Here is a 13,036-nt window from a genome sequence, read left to right as displayed (position 1 = left end):
GGCAGATGGAGAGGGAGAGAGAATCCCAAGCAGACTCCTCACCAAGCAAGGAGCTGCAATGCAAGGCTCAATTCCAGGACCCCAAGATCATGACCTGAGCTGAAACCAAGAGCTGGCCGCCCAACCAACTGAGCCACTCAGGCACCCCTGTCTTCCTCTTCCTATAGGGACCCCACCCTCATGACCTCATCTAATGCATAATAGCCTCCCAAAGGCCCTACCCCATGATAAATGATCACATTAGGAGTTTGGGCTTCGACATATGAATTTGGAAGGGACACAAACATTCAGTCCACAACAGGCTTAAATGGAAATCCGATCCAATGACAATACTGAGCAGGACAGCGGGAATGGAGAGCAGGTGACATTCAAAAGGCATTCTGCAGAGAGCGCTGGCAAGACTCAATAGCAGGCTGAGTGATGAGGAAAGTGAAATATATACAAGGAAGGGAGACATGGCACCAGGGAGAGGGGAGGTGGCGAGTCCTGGCTCCCTGTGATAAGTCACCCCAGGAAAAAACCCTCTGGCAATTGGTGACACAGGCCTGGCAAGAGGGGAGGGCTCAGAGCTGGGGGTTCAGATGTGCTCATGCTGACCCACCAGATGGGGGCACACACCTGGGCATGGAGATGAGGACACTGATCTAGAGAAGGCCACATCCCCCACAACCCACCTGCAGGAAGAATACTCACCTGTTGACCTCCTGCCTCAAGGATAAGCAGGCTACCACCTCTGTGCTTGATTTCACACACACACACACACACACACACACACACACACACACACAATCTTCCCTGTCTTCCCCTTCTAATGATGCCATCATTCACCTAGTTGTACAGGACAAAACCAGGAGTCATCCCTTCACATTCCACATCTAATCCATCAGGAAGGTCCAATCAATTCTACCTTCCAAATATGTGGTGAATGCAATCACTGGTCCCCACTCCCATACTATCATCCAGGTCAAATCCATTACTGGGTCTCACCTGGACCACTATTCAACCCCTTATTGTCCCTCTGCCTCCACGCCTGCTGCCTTAGTCTACTAAAGTGTGAATCATACAGCATTGCTTAGTCTAGTACAGCAGCCAGCGTGATCTTTATAAAATATAATTCAGGTCATGTGAATCCCTGGCTGAAAGCCCTCTCCTTTGCCTCTGGTCCAAATGAGAGACTAAACTCCAATGAGTGAGTATCTGCCGATTCCCCCCACAACACCTCCTGCACTCTCGCCCTTGCCCACCCCACTTCAAGCTCATTTCCACCTCAGATCATTTGTTCCAGTATCTTCTTAAATGCAGCCTCCTTGGGGAGGTCTTTGCTGACCACCCTATCCAAATATCCTCCCTGTCTCCATGACATCCCTCCCTAGCCCCAGCTTTTTTCCTTCAGCACACTTATTTTTTAAGTGATATGACCTATTTGTTTATTAGCTTATAGTCTCTCTTTCCCAGTAAAGTAGATCTATGAAGGCAGAGACTTACTCTCTTTTGCTCACTCCTGCAGGCCCACAGCCAAGAGCACATAGGTTTGTATGTGCTGAATGAATGAGAAAGTAAATAAATAAAGATAAACTTATAATGCAAGGCGTAGCCTAGATCTTCCCTGCCAAGAAGTAAGAACCTGATTCAAGGAGTTGTGGGTAGGTGGTTTATTTGGAAGATGATCACTGGGAGCAAGGGTGAGATACCAGGAGAAGAAAAAGCCCAAATAAGGATGCATTATCAAGCCAGTAATGCTGGGAGCAACTGGGTCTTGATCCCACTGGAATGTTCCCTGGAACATGTAGAGACCTCTTCCAATTGTCCCCTGAACATTGACAGGAGAGGCCCTGATCCATCCGCTTCTGGACTGGCTGAGGCTTCCCCCAGATGTGTTACTCTCTCAAACTGCTGGTGCACGCGGCTGCATGGGCTCCCCCGGAAGAGGAGGAGCCAGGGCAGACAGCAAGTGATGTACAGTGGGCACTGGAGTCCAGATTTGTGAGCACAAAGCTGGAGCCCCTTCAGAAATGTCTGGAATGAGGGGTGGAGCCGAGGATGTAAGGCGGAACATTGAAGCACCTGCTATTCATGCTGTGAGGGAGATGTCCACAGGGGTCATGGAGTGTGTGACCCACCTAGGGTGTTCAGTGCACATATTTTGGACTGAACTCACAAGAGTGAAGTGACATTTATTAAATTATGCTAAGATTGGGAGACTCTCCCAAAACTTGAGAGATTATAAAATCTGAGCCCACAATTCAAACTCAGGGCAAAGAGATGACACATGTAGTCCAGCAGGCACTGCGTGGCACAATGTATTTTGGAAGGAAATAGGACCCTCATGTGACAGGAGTGTCCAGGAGTCACTCAGGCTAATGGGCAAGTCCATAGACAGGCTTCCACGGCCAGGCTGCTTGTCCGGAGACGCCCCATGGGCAAAGACGCAGCCCCACGGAGTGGAAAGAGGGCTGGGCTGGCCTGGAACTCAAGAGAAGTGGGTTCTAGGCTCATCCAGCTCTCAATCATGTCATGTCAGCTCTGGGCCTCAGTCTTCCCGGCCAAATGCAGAGTGCTCTTCAATCCGACTTCTCTCTGCACTGCCCAGGCCATCCCGCTGCCACTGAAAATACCATGGAACGTACACTTATTCCACTGTGAGCTCTAGAGAACAGAAACTTCCCTGACCCATTTCTGTATCCTTCACGCCCAACCGCTGCCTAACCTAGAGGTGCTCAGTGAGCTTGATGAATAACGCAGGCACAGCAAATGGATTCTCTCACAAGGAAAAGCATATGGAAGGAGTGGAAGAAGTAGGATAGCCAAACATGACATGGCAATGCAGGCAATGGTAGCTTGAGGCTGGCTGGGTCCTTGGGAGACATTAGACTGAGCCCAAAAGAAAGCAGGCTGTACATAAATTGACTTGAATTTTATTTTCAGGCCTGTTGTCGTCTCAGCTTAGTCATATTATACCATAATTATTCCTTTCCCTGCAATTTTTGCCCTACAGCTCTTAGGTATTGTAGGGACTCGGGGCTACAGACCAAACAGGAAGCCTAGAGCAAGGGGATGTGGTCAGGAGGCCAGGCAAAGGACCGTGAAAATATTCAGCACGCAGTCATTCACTCCTTTAGCAAACATTCATTGAGCATCGGCCTAGGCAGGCCCTCTGGGAATACAGATCCTTCTCCTCCTTGGGTTAGCTCTGCAGCACGTCCACACACATGCACACGCACACACATGCACACAGGTGTCTCTGCTACCTCCTCCCCTGCCCCCTCCCCCAGCCCTGTGGAACTGAAGTCACCCACGTTCTGCAACAGCCTCACAGCTGGAAGGGACCTCAGTGTCCTCGAGTCAGATGGCAGCCTTACACAAACAAGGCACCGGGGCCCACCGGCTACTGGGGCAACACCGGAAACATGAGGCTTCTTCCATTTTCCACCCATCTCCTTCCCAATGGCTCCCTGCTTTTATATATGAAAAACCTTAACTTAAGGCTTTGGGGAGGGCAAGACAACCCCCACACCCCTACAGGTAAAAATCCAGGAGACAGGGACCCCAGCAAAGCCTTGGCCTCCAGCGCCGCCCCACCTGTTGTTTTGTTGGCCTGTTGCTACTCTGGGCACACAGAACATTTTCACTTCTGGTCCCCAAATGTGAGAATTCACCAGGCCACTGGCTTCCTGTTTTGTACCAGATCTGCTTGAATCTCACTGCTTCTAGACAGTTTTTGATCACTAAGCAGTTTTTTAAATTTTGTGATGATACACCTATGTGCTCCCACTCGGAGGTTCTCAGAGCCCTGGGGCACAGAGAGGGCACAGGAGACGCTGGCCCCTGCATGGCCACCCCAAGGGAGCACAGCCCCCTCCTCGCCTGCCCAGTCTCTTCCCGGGTTTGATCATTCCTTAAGGTAGCCCTTACACAGAAAACGTCACTGTCTGGGTCTGCTGTGTCTAGATCTGTATCTGGTGATGACCACAGGGTCGCACATGACTGAGCATGAGCAGAGAAAATCAAAAACCTTGGTTTTCAGAGCACTCAAGATTGGACCAACAATAAAGCAAAGCCCAAGGTTCCCTGACAAGACTGAGGAACTGTCAACATACATGCCTGAGACATTCCTGGCTACGGCCAGAGCCATAGAAGCTACTGGAGAGAATTCAGGGAGGGTAGAAGCTGAATTTTGCCTGCAGAAAGCACCCATCCGGAGAGGGAGCACAGTCGATCTCAAGAGAGACTGGATACCCCCACAGGGTCTAGCAGTTCCAGGCATATTCTAGAAGCTGCTTGAATGAATGAATGAATGAATGAATGAATGAATGAATGAATGAATACAAGGGGAAAGTCAGGAATTCAGTTATGGGAGCCAGAGAGTATTTGTAATTAAAAGTGAGAAGATGGGACACCTGGGTGGCTCAGTCAGTTAAGCCTCTGCCTCTGGTTCAGGTCATGATCCCAGGATCCTAGGATCGAGCCCCACACCTGGCTCCCTGCTCAGTGGGGAGTCTGCTTCTCCCTCTCCCTCTGCTGCTCCCCCTGCTTGTACGTTCTCTCTCTCTCTCTCTCTCTCTCTCTCTCAAATAAATAAATAAAATCTTTAAAAAAAAAGTGAGAAGACAACAAGATCTACCAATCTTAAGGAAGTCTCCTTGGGGAAGTGAAAATTGAATTGGCGTAAATAAGGGGCAAAATTTGATGATCCGGAAGTGAAGGGGTGTAAAAAAAAAAATTAAGGGAAGACTGAGAAATGGGTCAGTAGAAGCTCAGGGCTGAGGACAGGGGCTACTCTCACCGCCCCAGGGGAACCAGAAGAGAGATCAGAGGCCAGCGGGAGGGGCCTGTGCCTTGGGGCCCACGGAGCCCAGGCAAGCTAGGAGCTTGGGCAGAGCCTTTAAGCGGCTGACCAACCATTATTAAAAAAAACACATTCTGGCCTGACCTTCAGCAAATCATTTCTCCGGGCCCTGATCCCCCTGTTCCCTCACCCTTGAGGATGAAGGGAGACTGCATACGGAGCCCCTGCCCTGAGCTCAAATACGTGCTTAGCAAACGTCAGTTCACTGGTAAAGAAGGATTTGATTGGGAATGACCCAGTCTTAGGTGCTGCTCAGATTTATCCAAAGTCAAAGAAAGGCTGAGGAGTATTTCGGATCCTAAACTATTAGGACCTAAAGGAACCGCAGCGGTCACCTGTCACCTCCTAGGTCAGAAAGCACTATACTTTGTACTTGTATCTTTTGTTTAGTGAACACCTACTATGTGCTGGGCCCTATGCTAGACACCAAGAAAAGAGAGATTTTTAAAAAGAGGAGCCTGGATGGTTCAGGCGGTTAAGCATCTGTCTTTGGCTCAGGTCATGATCCCAGGGACCTGGGATGGAGCCCTGCATTGGGCTCCCTGCTCAGTGGGGTGTCTGCTTCTTGCTCTCCCTCTGCCCCTCCCCTTCAATTGTGCACATGTGCGCATGCACTCTCTCTCTCTCTCCCAGGTAAAGAAATAAGACCCTTAAAAAAAAAAACCCACATGAACAGATAAAATCCCTTTCTCCTTCAGGTAAAAGAGAGGAGCCTTGGAGAAGTGGTCTGATCCCTTAATGTCCAGATGCTAAAATACATGTCCATGGTGGTGAGTGACTGGCCCGTGGCCACACAGCATGGCAGGGTGGGTCAAGACCAGACCTTCTTCTCCAGTGTTCAATCCTCATCCCGCTAAGCCTGGGGTCAGGCTGCATCTGCGAGGCCTCCACCTCTACGCAGACTCTGGTGCAGCTCGTGGCTGTGCAGCCTTAGGCAAAGCATGCTACCTGCCTGAGCGTCAGTCTTGCCATATGCAATACGCAACCAGGAATGATGCCCCACGTCACACGGTTGCCACAAGGCTAAAGCCACAGTAACATGCACAAAAATAATTTGTTCTCTGGAGACTGTGTGTTGTGCAAGCAGTTCCTGCTCCTTCTCGGGTCACCAGGGTTTCTTTCTCTAGGACAAGGCAGCTTTCTGTAACCACATTGGGTGTTTCTTCTCCACTCAGCAGGCATTTATTGGGTACCTCCTACATGCTCCACTTTTAGTGGCTACTGAAGATCTCTGGGACGTAACCCTGACAGCCAAGGGCTCACCATGGTGAGGGAACAGGACAAATGGAGGAAACGTGGCCATTTGCCACCAGGATCAAGTGGGTGGCAGCCAGTCTGCAGTCCTGAGGGAAGCCACAGGGAAGATGACACTTGAGTCAACCATGGAGACTAGTTGTGCCGAGGAGGGGTTGGCAGGGAGGGCGAAGGCATCCCCAGAAGGCTTCCTGGCAAAGACACCAAAGAGGAACAGGGTGGCAGAGGGACTGGGGGGTGGCAGCATAGAAGTGCTGGCTCTCCTGCCTGCCTCCTGGCTCTTGGGGCCAGTGGAAAGAACAGTTAGGAGGAGAGGAAGGTTCTAGGGGAGGCGCCCCCCAGACCCACTGGACCTGGATCCAGACTTCTAGGTACTGGTTCCCTAATCATTTCTGAACAAGCTGGAAGCTGCCATTTTAGGGCTCTCAACCAAAACATGTTGCATCCTCGGGTGAGGCCTGGGGTGAAGGGCAGTGCTGCGTTACGTTAGCCAGCGGGACTGCGGAAGTCAGGAAAACAAGAAGGAGGCAGAGGGGACCGGGAACACGTCAGAGGACCCCAAAAGAGGAAGTAGCCCAGTCTCGGTTCCGCTCCCGAGGATGGGAAATACCCTCCGTTCTCCCAGCCCTCGGCAGCTGTCCCCATGCCCTTACCTGAAGCCACCAAACCTGGGGCAGGACCACATGGGCCCTGGGCCTCGTCCTTCCACGGTTCCCCAAAGTCACTGAGTCCTGAGTGTATTCAGGGACATGGGGCAGCCCCCGATGGGGCATCATGACGCCTGTGGGTTAAGGAATGGGGCCCAGCGAAATCCGAAATCTGAGGAAGGATGTCAATCCCCCTCCTCCCTGCTCTCCCAATAAAGACTTCAGGAAAAGGAGGGACCAGAAGCCAGGAGGGGCTCAGCCCCACCGCCATCAACTCATGGATAGAAATTCTGGAGCCCAGATGAAGACCTCCAAATTCAGAAATCCGGTTTATTAAGTCATTGCTGGGCTAGGCTAGGAGAGTGGCCCCCCAGTCCTGGTAGGAAGTGAGGGGTAGGGACTGGTAAGGCTCCTCTCCCCTCCCCTCCCTTACCCTCCCCTCCCTTCTCCTCTCCCCCCCCTCCCCTTTCCCTCTCCTCTTTCCCCTCCTCCCCCCTCCCCTCCCCTCCTCTCCTCCCCCCCCTTCTCTCCCCTCCTCTCTCCTCCCCTCCTCCCTCCTCCACAATTGGCTAGGGACACCTAGGTGGCTCAGCAGTTGAGCACCTGCCTTTGGCTCAGGGAGTGATCCTGGAGTCCCGGGATCAAGTCCCACATCGGGCTCCCTGCATGGAGCCTGCTTCTCCCTCTGCCTGTGTCTCTGCCTCTCTCTCTCTCTCTCTCTCTCTCTCTCTGTGTCTTTCATGAATAAATAAATAAAATCTTAAAAAAAAATAGAATCCAAAGCAAGAAAGAAACCAGGCCCCCAGGAAGTGAGGATAGAAAGACAAATAATGTGACTTCTCTCCTCCTTGTTTCTCACGGTCCTGGGCTCCCCAGGACATGTCTTGTTGGCCTGGGTGTAGTTCTGCCTGCAGTTTCAGCAGCGGCTGGGCTCCTGTCTGGCCTTGCTCCGTCCACAGCTGCCCCCGGGAGCACAGCCTCTCTGGATAGAAGGACTCTGCATTAAGGGCCTCCTGAGACAACATCCAGGTGTGGACGCCACCTCGGGTCCAGTAGGGCAGACCAGAGGAAAAAGTGGTGATTCACAAGGCAAACAGTGTTGCTGTCCACCAATCTACACTTGGTTCGTGATTTCCCTTGTGCATTAGCTGGGTTGGTGGTGGTTGTTTTTTTTGTTGTTGTTTTTGTTTTTTAAGATTTTATTTATTCATTCATGAGAAATACACACACAGAGAGAGAGAGAGAGAGAGAGAGGCAGAGACACAGGTAGAGGGAGAAGCAGGCTCCATGCAGGGAGCCCGACATGGGACTGGATCCAGGGTCTCCAGGATCACACCCTGGGCTGAAGGCAGACGCTCAACCGCTGAGCCACCAGGGCTGCCCTTGGTTGGGGTTTTTTGTTGTTGTTTTTAGCCTGGCCTGGGTTCCTCCCCGACTCCCACTGTTTCTGGTCCACCCTTCCCGTCACAGGGTAAGCCTGGCACAGGAAACACACGACACAGGGAGACCGAGATCTCCGCCCCCAACCCATGCCCACCCATTGCGGGAGCCTAGAAAATAAGATCATGCTTCTAGACTGTTTTAAGAACTGCTCTCCAAATGGTTTGGGCAGCCCTGAGCCTCAGCAGCAGAGCCAGGTGGTAGACAGGAGTGTGGGAAGGTTGAAAGTACCAGAATGAAGCACGGAGTGCAGCAGGGCAGAGCAAACCCTAAGAGCAGCCTTCAGCTCTTGGGGAAAGTAGGAAGGTTAAAAACAGCATCTGGAATCACCCCCACTCCCACATGACTTTGCTATTGAAGATATGACTGGTTTTCCAGCCTCTGGAGTCCGTCCTTTGAGGGGAAGTGTCTAGGGGACGCCTCGTGGAGAGCTCCCCTCTGGGTCTGCAGGCCTTGCCCACACCGGGCTGAGCCAGGATGGCTTGGCTCTCCAGGACACCTGGAACCACCACCACCCCCAGACTCAGGGGCCCCCTGGGAACCAGTCTCTACTCCTGAGCAATGGCTACTTTCTTTGTTTGGAGGAGAAAGCCATTGCCACTCTACCGGACTCTGTCCAGAGTCCAGACCCTTCCTGGGGGTCCTCCTGCTGCAGGCCTGCAGTGCACCCAGAGTGACTCCTCACTGTCCACAACAAGGGACCAGGCCAGGCCTTGAAGGCCCTGGGGGATGAAGGCAGCCCGGGAGCCTGGGAGGGGCAGGTGCCTGTACCAGGAGCTACCTCCTGCAGAAAAAGCAAAGGGAGGGCAACAAAGAGATGAGGCCTGGAAAGGATTCCTCTAAACCACTGCCTCTGGTGAGGCTTCTTCCAAGCCAGAGGATCAGCTCAAAGAGAAACTGGGGGTACATGAGGGATGGCTGGAGGGAGAAAATGGATGGAGGGGAGATGAGCTTGAAGGCAAGTGGAGGGAAGGTGTGAGCCAAGGGTCAGGTGGCCATGAAGCAGGGATCACTCCTGGGCTTTCAGTTCAGAAGTGACACCCTGGAGTGATCCTTCTTGGGCAGAGTAGCCATCTAGAACCTTAAACTCAGAGCAAAGGTTGAGACAGAAAGCTCAACTCTAGAAGCTGCCATCTGATTAGAAATAGAACATCCCCAGGAAAGAAAGGCAGGATGTGGATTGGGTACACAGGCGAAAAGGAACAGTCTGCTACCAGCAGGTGGTGGGGACAGCATGACCCTGAGCCTTGATACCTGAGATCACCTCCCACAGATCCACCCCCCAGAAGTGGTGGAGGATGAACTGAATGATCTCTTGGGTTCCAAACAGTCCTCAATGCTAGACTTGGGTGTCTGCACTATCTGAGGACCTTATTAGAACATTAGATTTACTCAGGAGCTCACCAACCTTCCACTCACCTCTCTGGGGCTCCAGACGCTGACACTCCCCTATCAGACTAGCCTGTCAGAGAACTTCATGTAGCCACCATCTGAACTGCCGATGTGGCCACTGATGGTGAAGGGTGGTCCCACCTCCAGCTCCTTCAGATTCCTGAAAAAGATGATCCAATCAGGTTTTGGGGGCTGAGAACCTGACCTCTCCTTAGGAGCCCAACTCCCTAGACCAGAGCATGGGAAGAACTTCCTGGCTGTGACTCCTTGACTGACTCATCTTCCAAGAACAGGAACTGGCCCATGTCTCAGGGCCAGACCAAGAGCAGGCCTGCCCTGTGGCAGAGATTTGACAAGATGGCTTACCGCAGGGGGACTTTTTGACCCCCCTACTCCCTAAATCCCTGGTGGTCTCCATTTGCTCCTCTCTTTTGACACCACATTGTGTCTGAGACTATATTATTTGTAGTCAGGCCTGTGTCCACCACAGGCAGTGAAATGTCTAAAGATAGAGACTATGTTCATTGTACCCCCTAGAAACTAATATCACTACATCTGCAACAATGGATCCTTCCTGAATACATAATGGGTAGATGATGAAGGAATGAATGAGTGGATGAATGAATGGATTTACCCCCCTACCTGGGGGTAAGTGTTAGGAGGTTCACCATCAGTAGGGTCTTACATAATCCTGTCCATATTCAAGTTTTTATTCATGGTTCTTTCTACATAGACCCTGGCTCCTTCCTTTTCTCTTGTTTGGTCAAGGGGATGGGGAGGAACCAGAGCCAAGGAAGAGAAAGAGTGTGTCTTGGTTCCAAACCTAACCCCACTCAGATCTGTCCTGAATCCACTCACCGGATCTGGTACAAGTTGAAGACAAAATTAGGCCCTAGAAAGACAATCAGAAAAGAGAGGGTTAGTACCTCCAGGGAGACCTGCCCCTCACCCTTCTGGGAACATCTGGTGCTCTCTTACCCCATCTGGGAGGAGTTGGGTGGCTGGGCTGGACCTCAGGATGCTGTGGGAGGGTCCCATGTCCCTTCACTGTCTGCCACCTGCTGGTACCCGGGTGTACCCCATCTTCCCAGACAGAACCACCACTTTCGGGAGGCAGATCTTATGCCTAGGCATCCTCCCATTAAGGGTACCGATTACCCTGGGAAAGGGGCAGTCCTAGCTTAGAGCCCAAAAGAAGCAGACCTGGGCTTGAACCCAGATTGTGCCACTCTCTAACCCTGCAACTTCAGCCTTCCAGCTTCATCCATAAAAAACAGAGACTAAGAATTCCAACCTTAAGTGGAATTTTAAAGAAAATAGTATTAGGCTGAAGTACATTGGCACACAGTAGGTGCTCAACAAACATTCATGGAAGCTGTGGAGGAGGTTAACTGCAGGTCTGAGAAATGCTCTCTACCTCCGGGGACCCCAGCATGTGCCGTCATCTCTCCGAGGGCCTACGGGAAGCGCAGATATGGCTCAGAGCTGGGAGCACCCCAGCAAATTCTGGAAGATTCCCAGGGAAGCTGAAGCTAGCTTGAGAGAGGACCCCAAGATCACAGTCAGGGGAAGAGATGCCCAAGGAGCCAGAGTGGGGGACACCTGCCTAGCCCGCCACCCCTGGCTTCGAGGCCCACACACACCTTGGGGATGGACTCCTGTGGGCTCTGAGGGAAGAAAAAGAAGCTTCAGGCCAGGAGGAGGAGCCCCCACTCCCTTGGTGAAGGCCCAGTACCCCAGCCCCACCCACTCAAGTGCTCCGTCACCCTCACTCAAGTCTTCAACAATGTCAGCCGCCACAGGAAATATTTTTACATGATGCCATGCTGCAGAGTTTGCAGCCCCACCCGGCCTTGCCAACTGCTACAGGAGGGGGCAGGTGCACACTCACCCTCCCAGCAGTACCCGCGTTGGTACCACTTGGCCAGGCTGTAGCCCAGGACGGACACGAGCAGCAGCGACAGCCCCACGCCGAGGATCAGGCCCAGGGTGCTGATGGAGTCCTCACCTGCAGAGACACACGGCCCCCTCAGTGGGTCGGTCACCCATGGTCCTCCCCCTGGTTCCGAGTCTCCCCCCATCCACTGCCATCAGAATGATGGCTCCCCTAGGAATCGCCATCTGAGTAGCTGCTTGAGCTAAGTCACACCAGGATAGCAAAACCCTGCATTTTTAAAGTCAGCTTGTTTCTCCAAAGTAACAGTTTTGGTTTTTTGTTTTTTTTTACTTTCCTCATTTTTTTAATTGGAGTTCAATTTGTCAACATATAGCATAACACCCAGTGCTCATCCTGTCACGTGCCCCCCTCAGTGCCTGTCACCCAGTCACCCCCACCCCCAGCCCACCTCCCTTTCTACCACCCCTTGTTCGTTTCCCAGAGTTAAGAGTCTCTCATGTTCTGTCTCCCTCACTGATATTTCCCACTCATTTTCTCTCCTTTCCACTTTATTCCCTTTCACTATTTTTTATATTCCCCAAATGAATGAGACTATGTTTGTCCTTCTCCGACTGACTTGCTTCACTCAGCATAATACCCTCCAGTTCCAGGCACGTCAAAGCAAATGGTGGGTATTTGTCGTTTCTAATGGCTGAGTAATATTCCATTGTATACACAGACCACAGCTTCTTTATCCAGTCATCTGTCGATGGACATCGAGGCTCCTTCCAGTTTGGCTATTGTGGACTTTGCTGCTATAACACTGGGGTGCAGGTGTCCTGCCGTTTCATTGCATCTGTATCTTTGGGGTAAATCTCCAGTAGTGCAATTGCTACAGGCCTTCTGCTTATTGGAAAAGGCACTGCTGTTTTTGGGAGGGAGCCCAGAAGGTCTGTCCTCAGCCTCACCTGTGGCTCCCAGAGCGGAGACCAGAAGATCCTCAGTACCCTCCCCACAAAGCCCGTGGATGGCACGGCAGGGTGTTTACTTTTAAACTCCGTTTGTTGCTTATACTTATCGCTTCTTCCTTTTTTGTGGTATGAGCTCTTAGCTAAATTTATATTTTATTTGTAAAGCCAAACTGAGGGAGAAAGGGAAGAAGGAGGGACGGGATGGGCCAGAGATAGGAAGGAAAGGAGGGAAGTGGGAGAGAGGGGACAGGGGAGGGGGAAAGGAGGTAGGAGAGATGGGGGAGGGAAGGAGGGAGAGGAGGGGTTGGAGATTGGACTCCTCCAAGGAGATGAGATGGGCCTCAAGCAGAAGCAGAGAGGGAAGCCAGCTTTGCAGAACGAGGCTACCAATGGGAGCAGCGTGGAGAGACCCACCTGGCAGGCCAGGGAAGGAAGAGGAGGACCAGCCCGGCTCCTGCTGAATGAGCACCAGGAGTGTGAAAGAATCACCTGATCCTGGTCTTGGTGGCCTGGGGTCCTGAAGCTCCGGGGCTGTCTCAGGGGGCCAGGAGGCACAGTGGTTAAGCACAGCCTTTGGCACAGCAGGCTTGCTTCCAAAGCCCAGGCCCAT

The 13,036-nt window shown here is 52.1% G+C and overlaps 1 protein-coding gene across 1 annotated transcript in view; it reads right to left on the bottom strand.

Annotated features, from left to right (window-relative positions):
• Positions 1-13,036, bottom strand: part of SMIM35 (small integral membrane protein 35) — a 15,913-nt gene extending 2,877 nt beyond the window's left edge. The window contains exons 1-4 of the mRNA XM_038535571.1: positions 12,841-13,036; positions 11,471-11,587; positions 10,438-10,471; positions 9,607-9,739 (exon numbers count right to left, since the gene is read on the bottom strand). Of these exons, the coding sequence (XP_038391499.1) occupies positions 9,640-9,739; positions 10,438-10,471; positions 11,471-11,587; positions 12,841-13,036 (447 nt within the window). The 3' untranslated portion in view covers positions 9,607-9,639. The remainder of the gene's footprint in view (positions 1-9,606; positions 9,740-10,437; positions 10,472-11,470; positions 11,588-12,840) is intronic.

This window comes from Canis lupus, chromosome 5 (assembly GCF_011100685.1).
Source record: "Canis lupus familiaris isolate Mischka breed German Shepherd chromosome 5, alternate assembly UU_Cfam_GSD_1.0, whole genome shotgun sequence".
NCBI classification, from domain to species: domain Eukaryota; kingdom Metazoa; phylum Chordata; class Mammalia; order Carnivora; family Canidae; genus Canis; species Canis lupus.
This window is presented reverse-complemented; position numbering and strand designations above follow the sequence as displayed.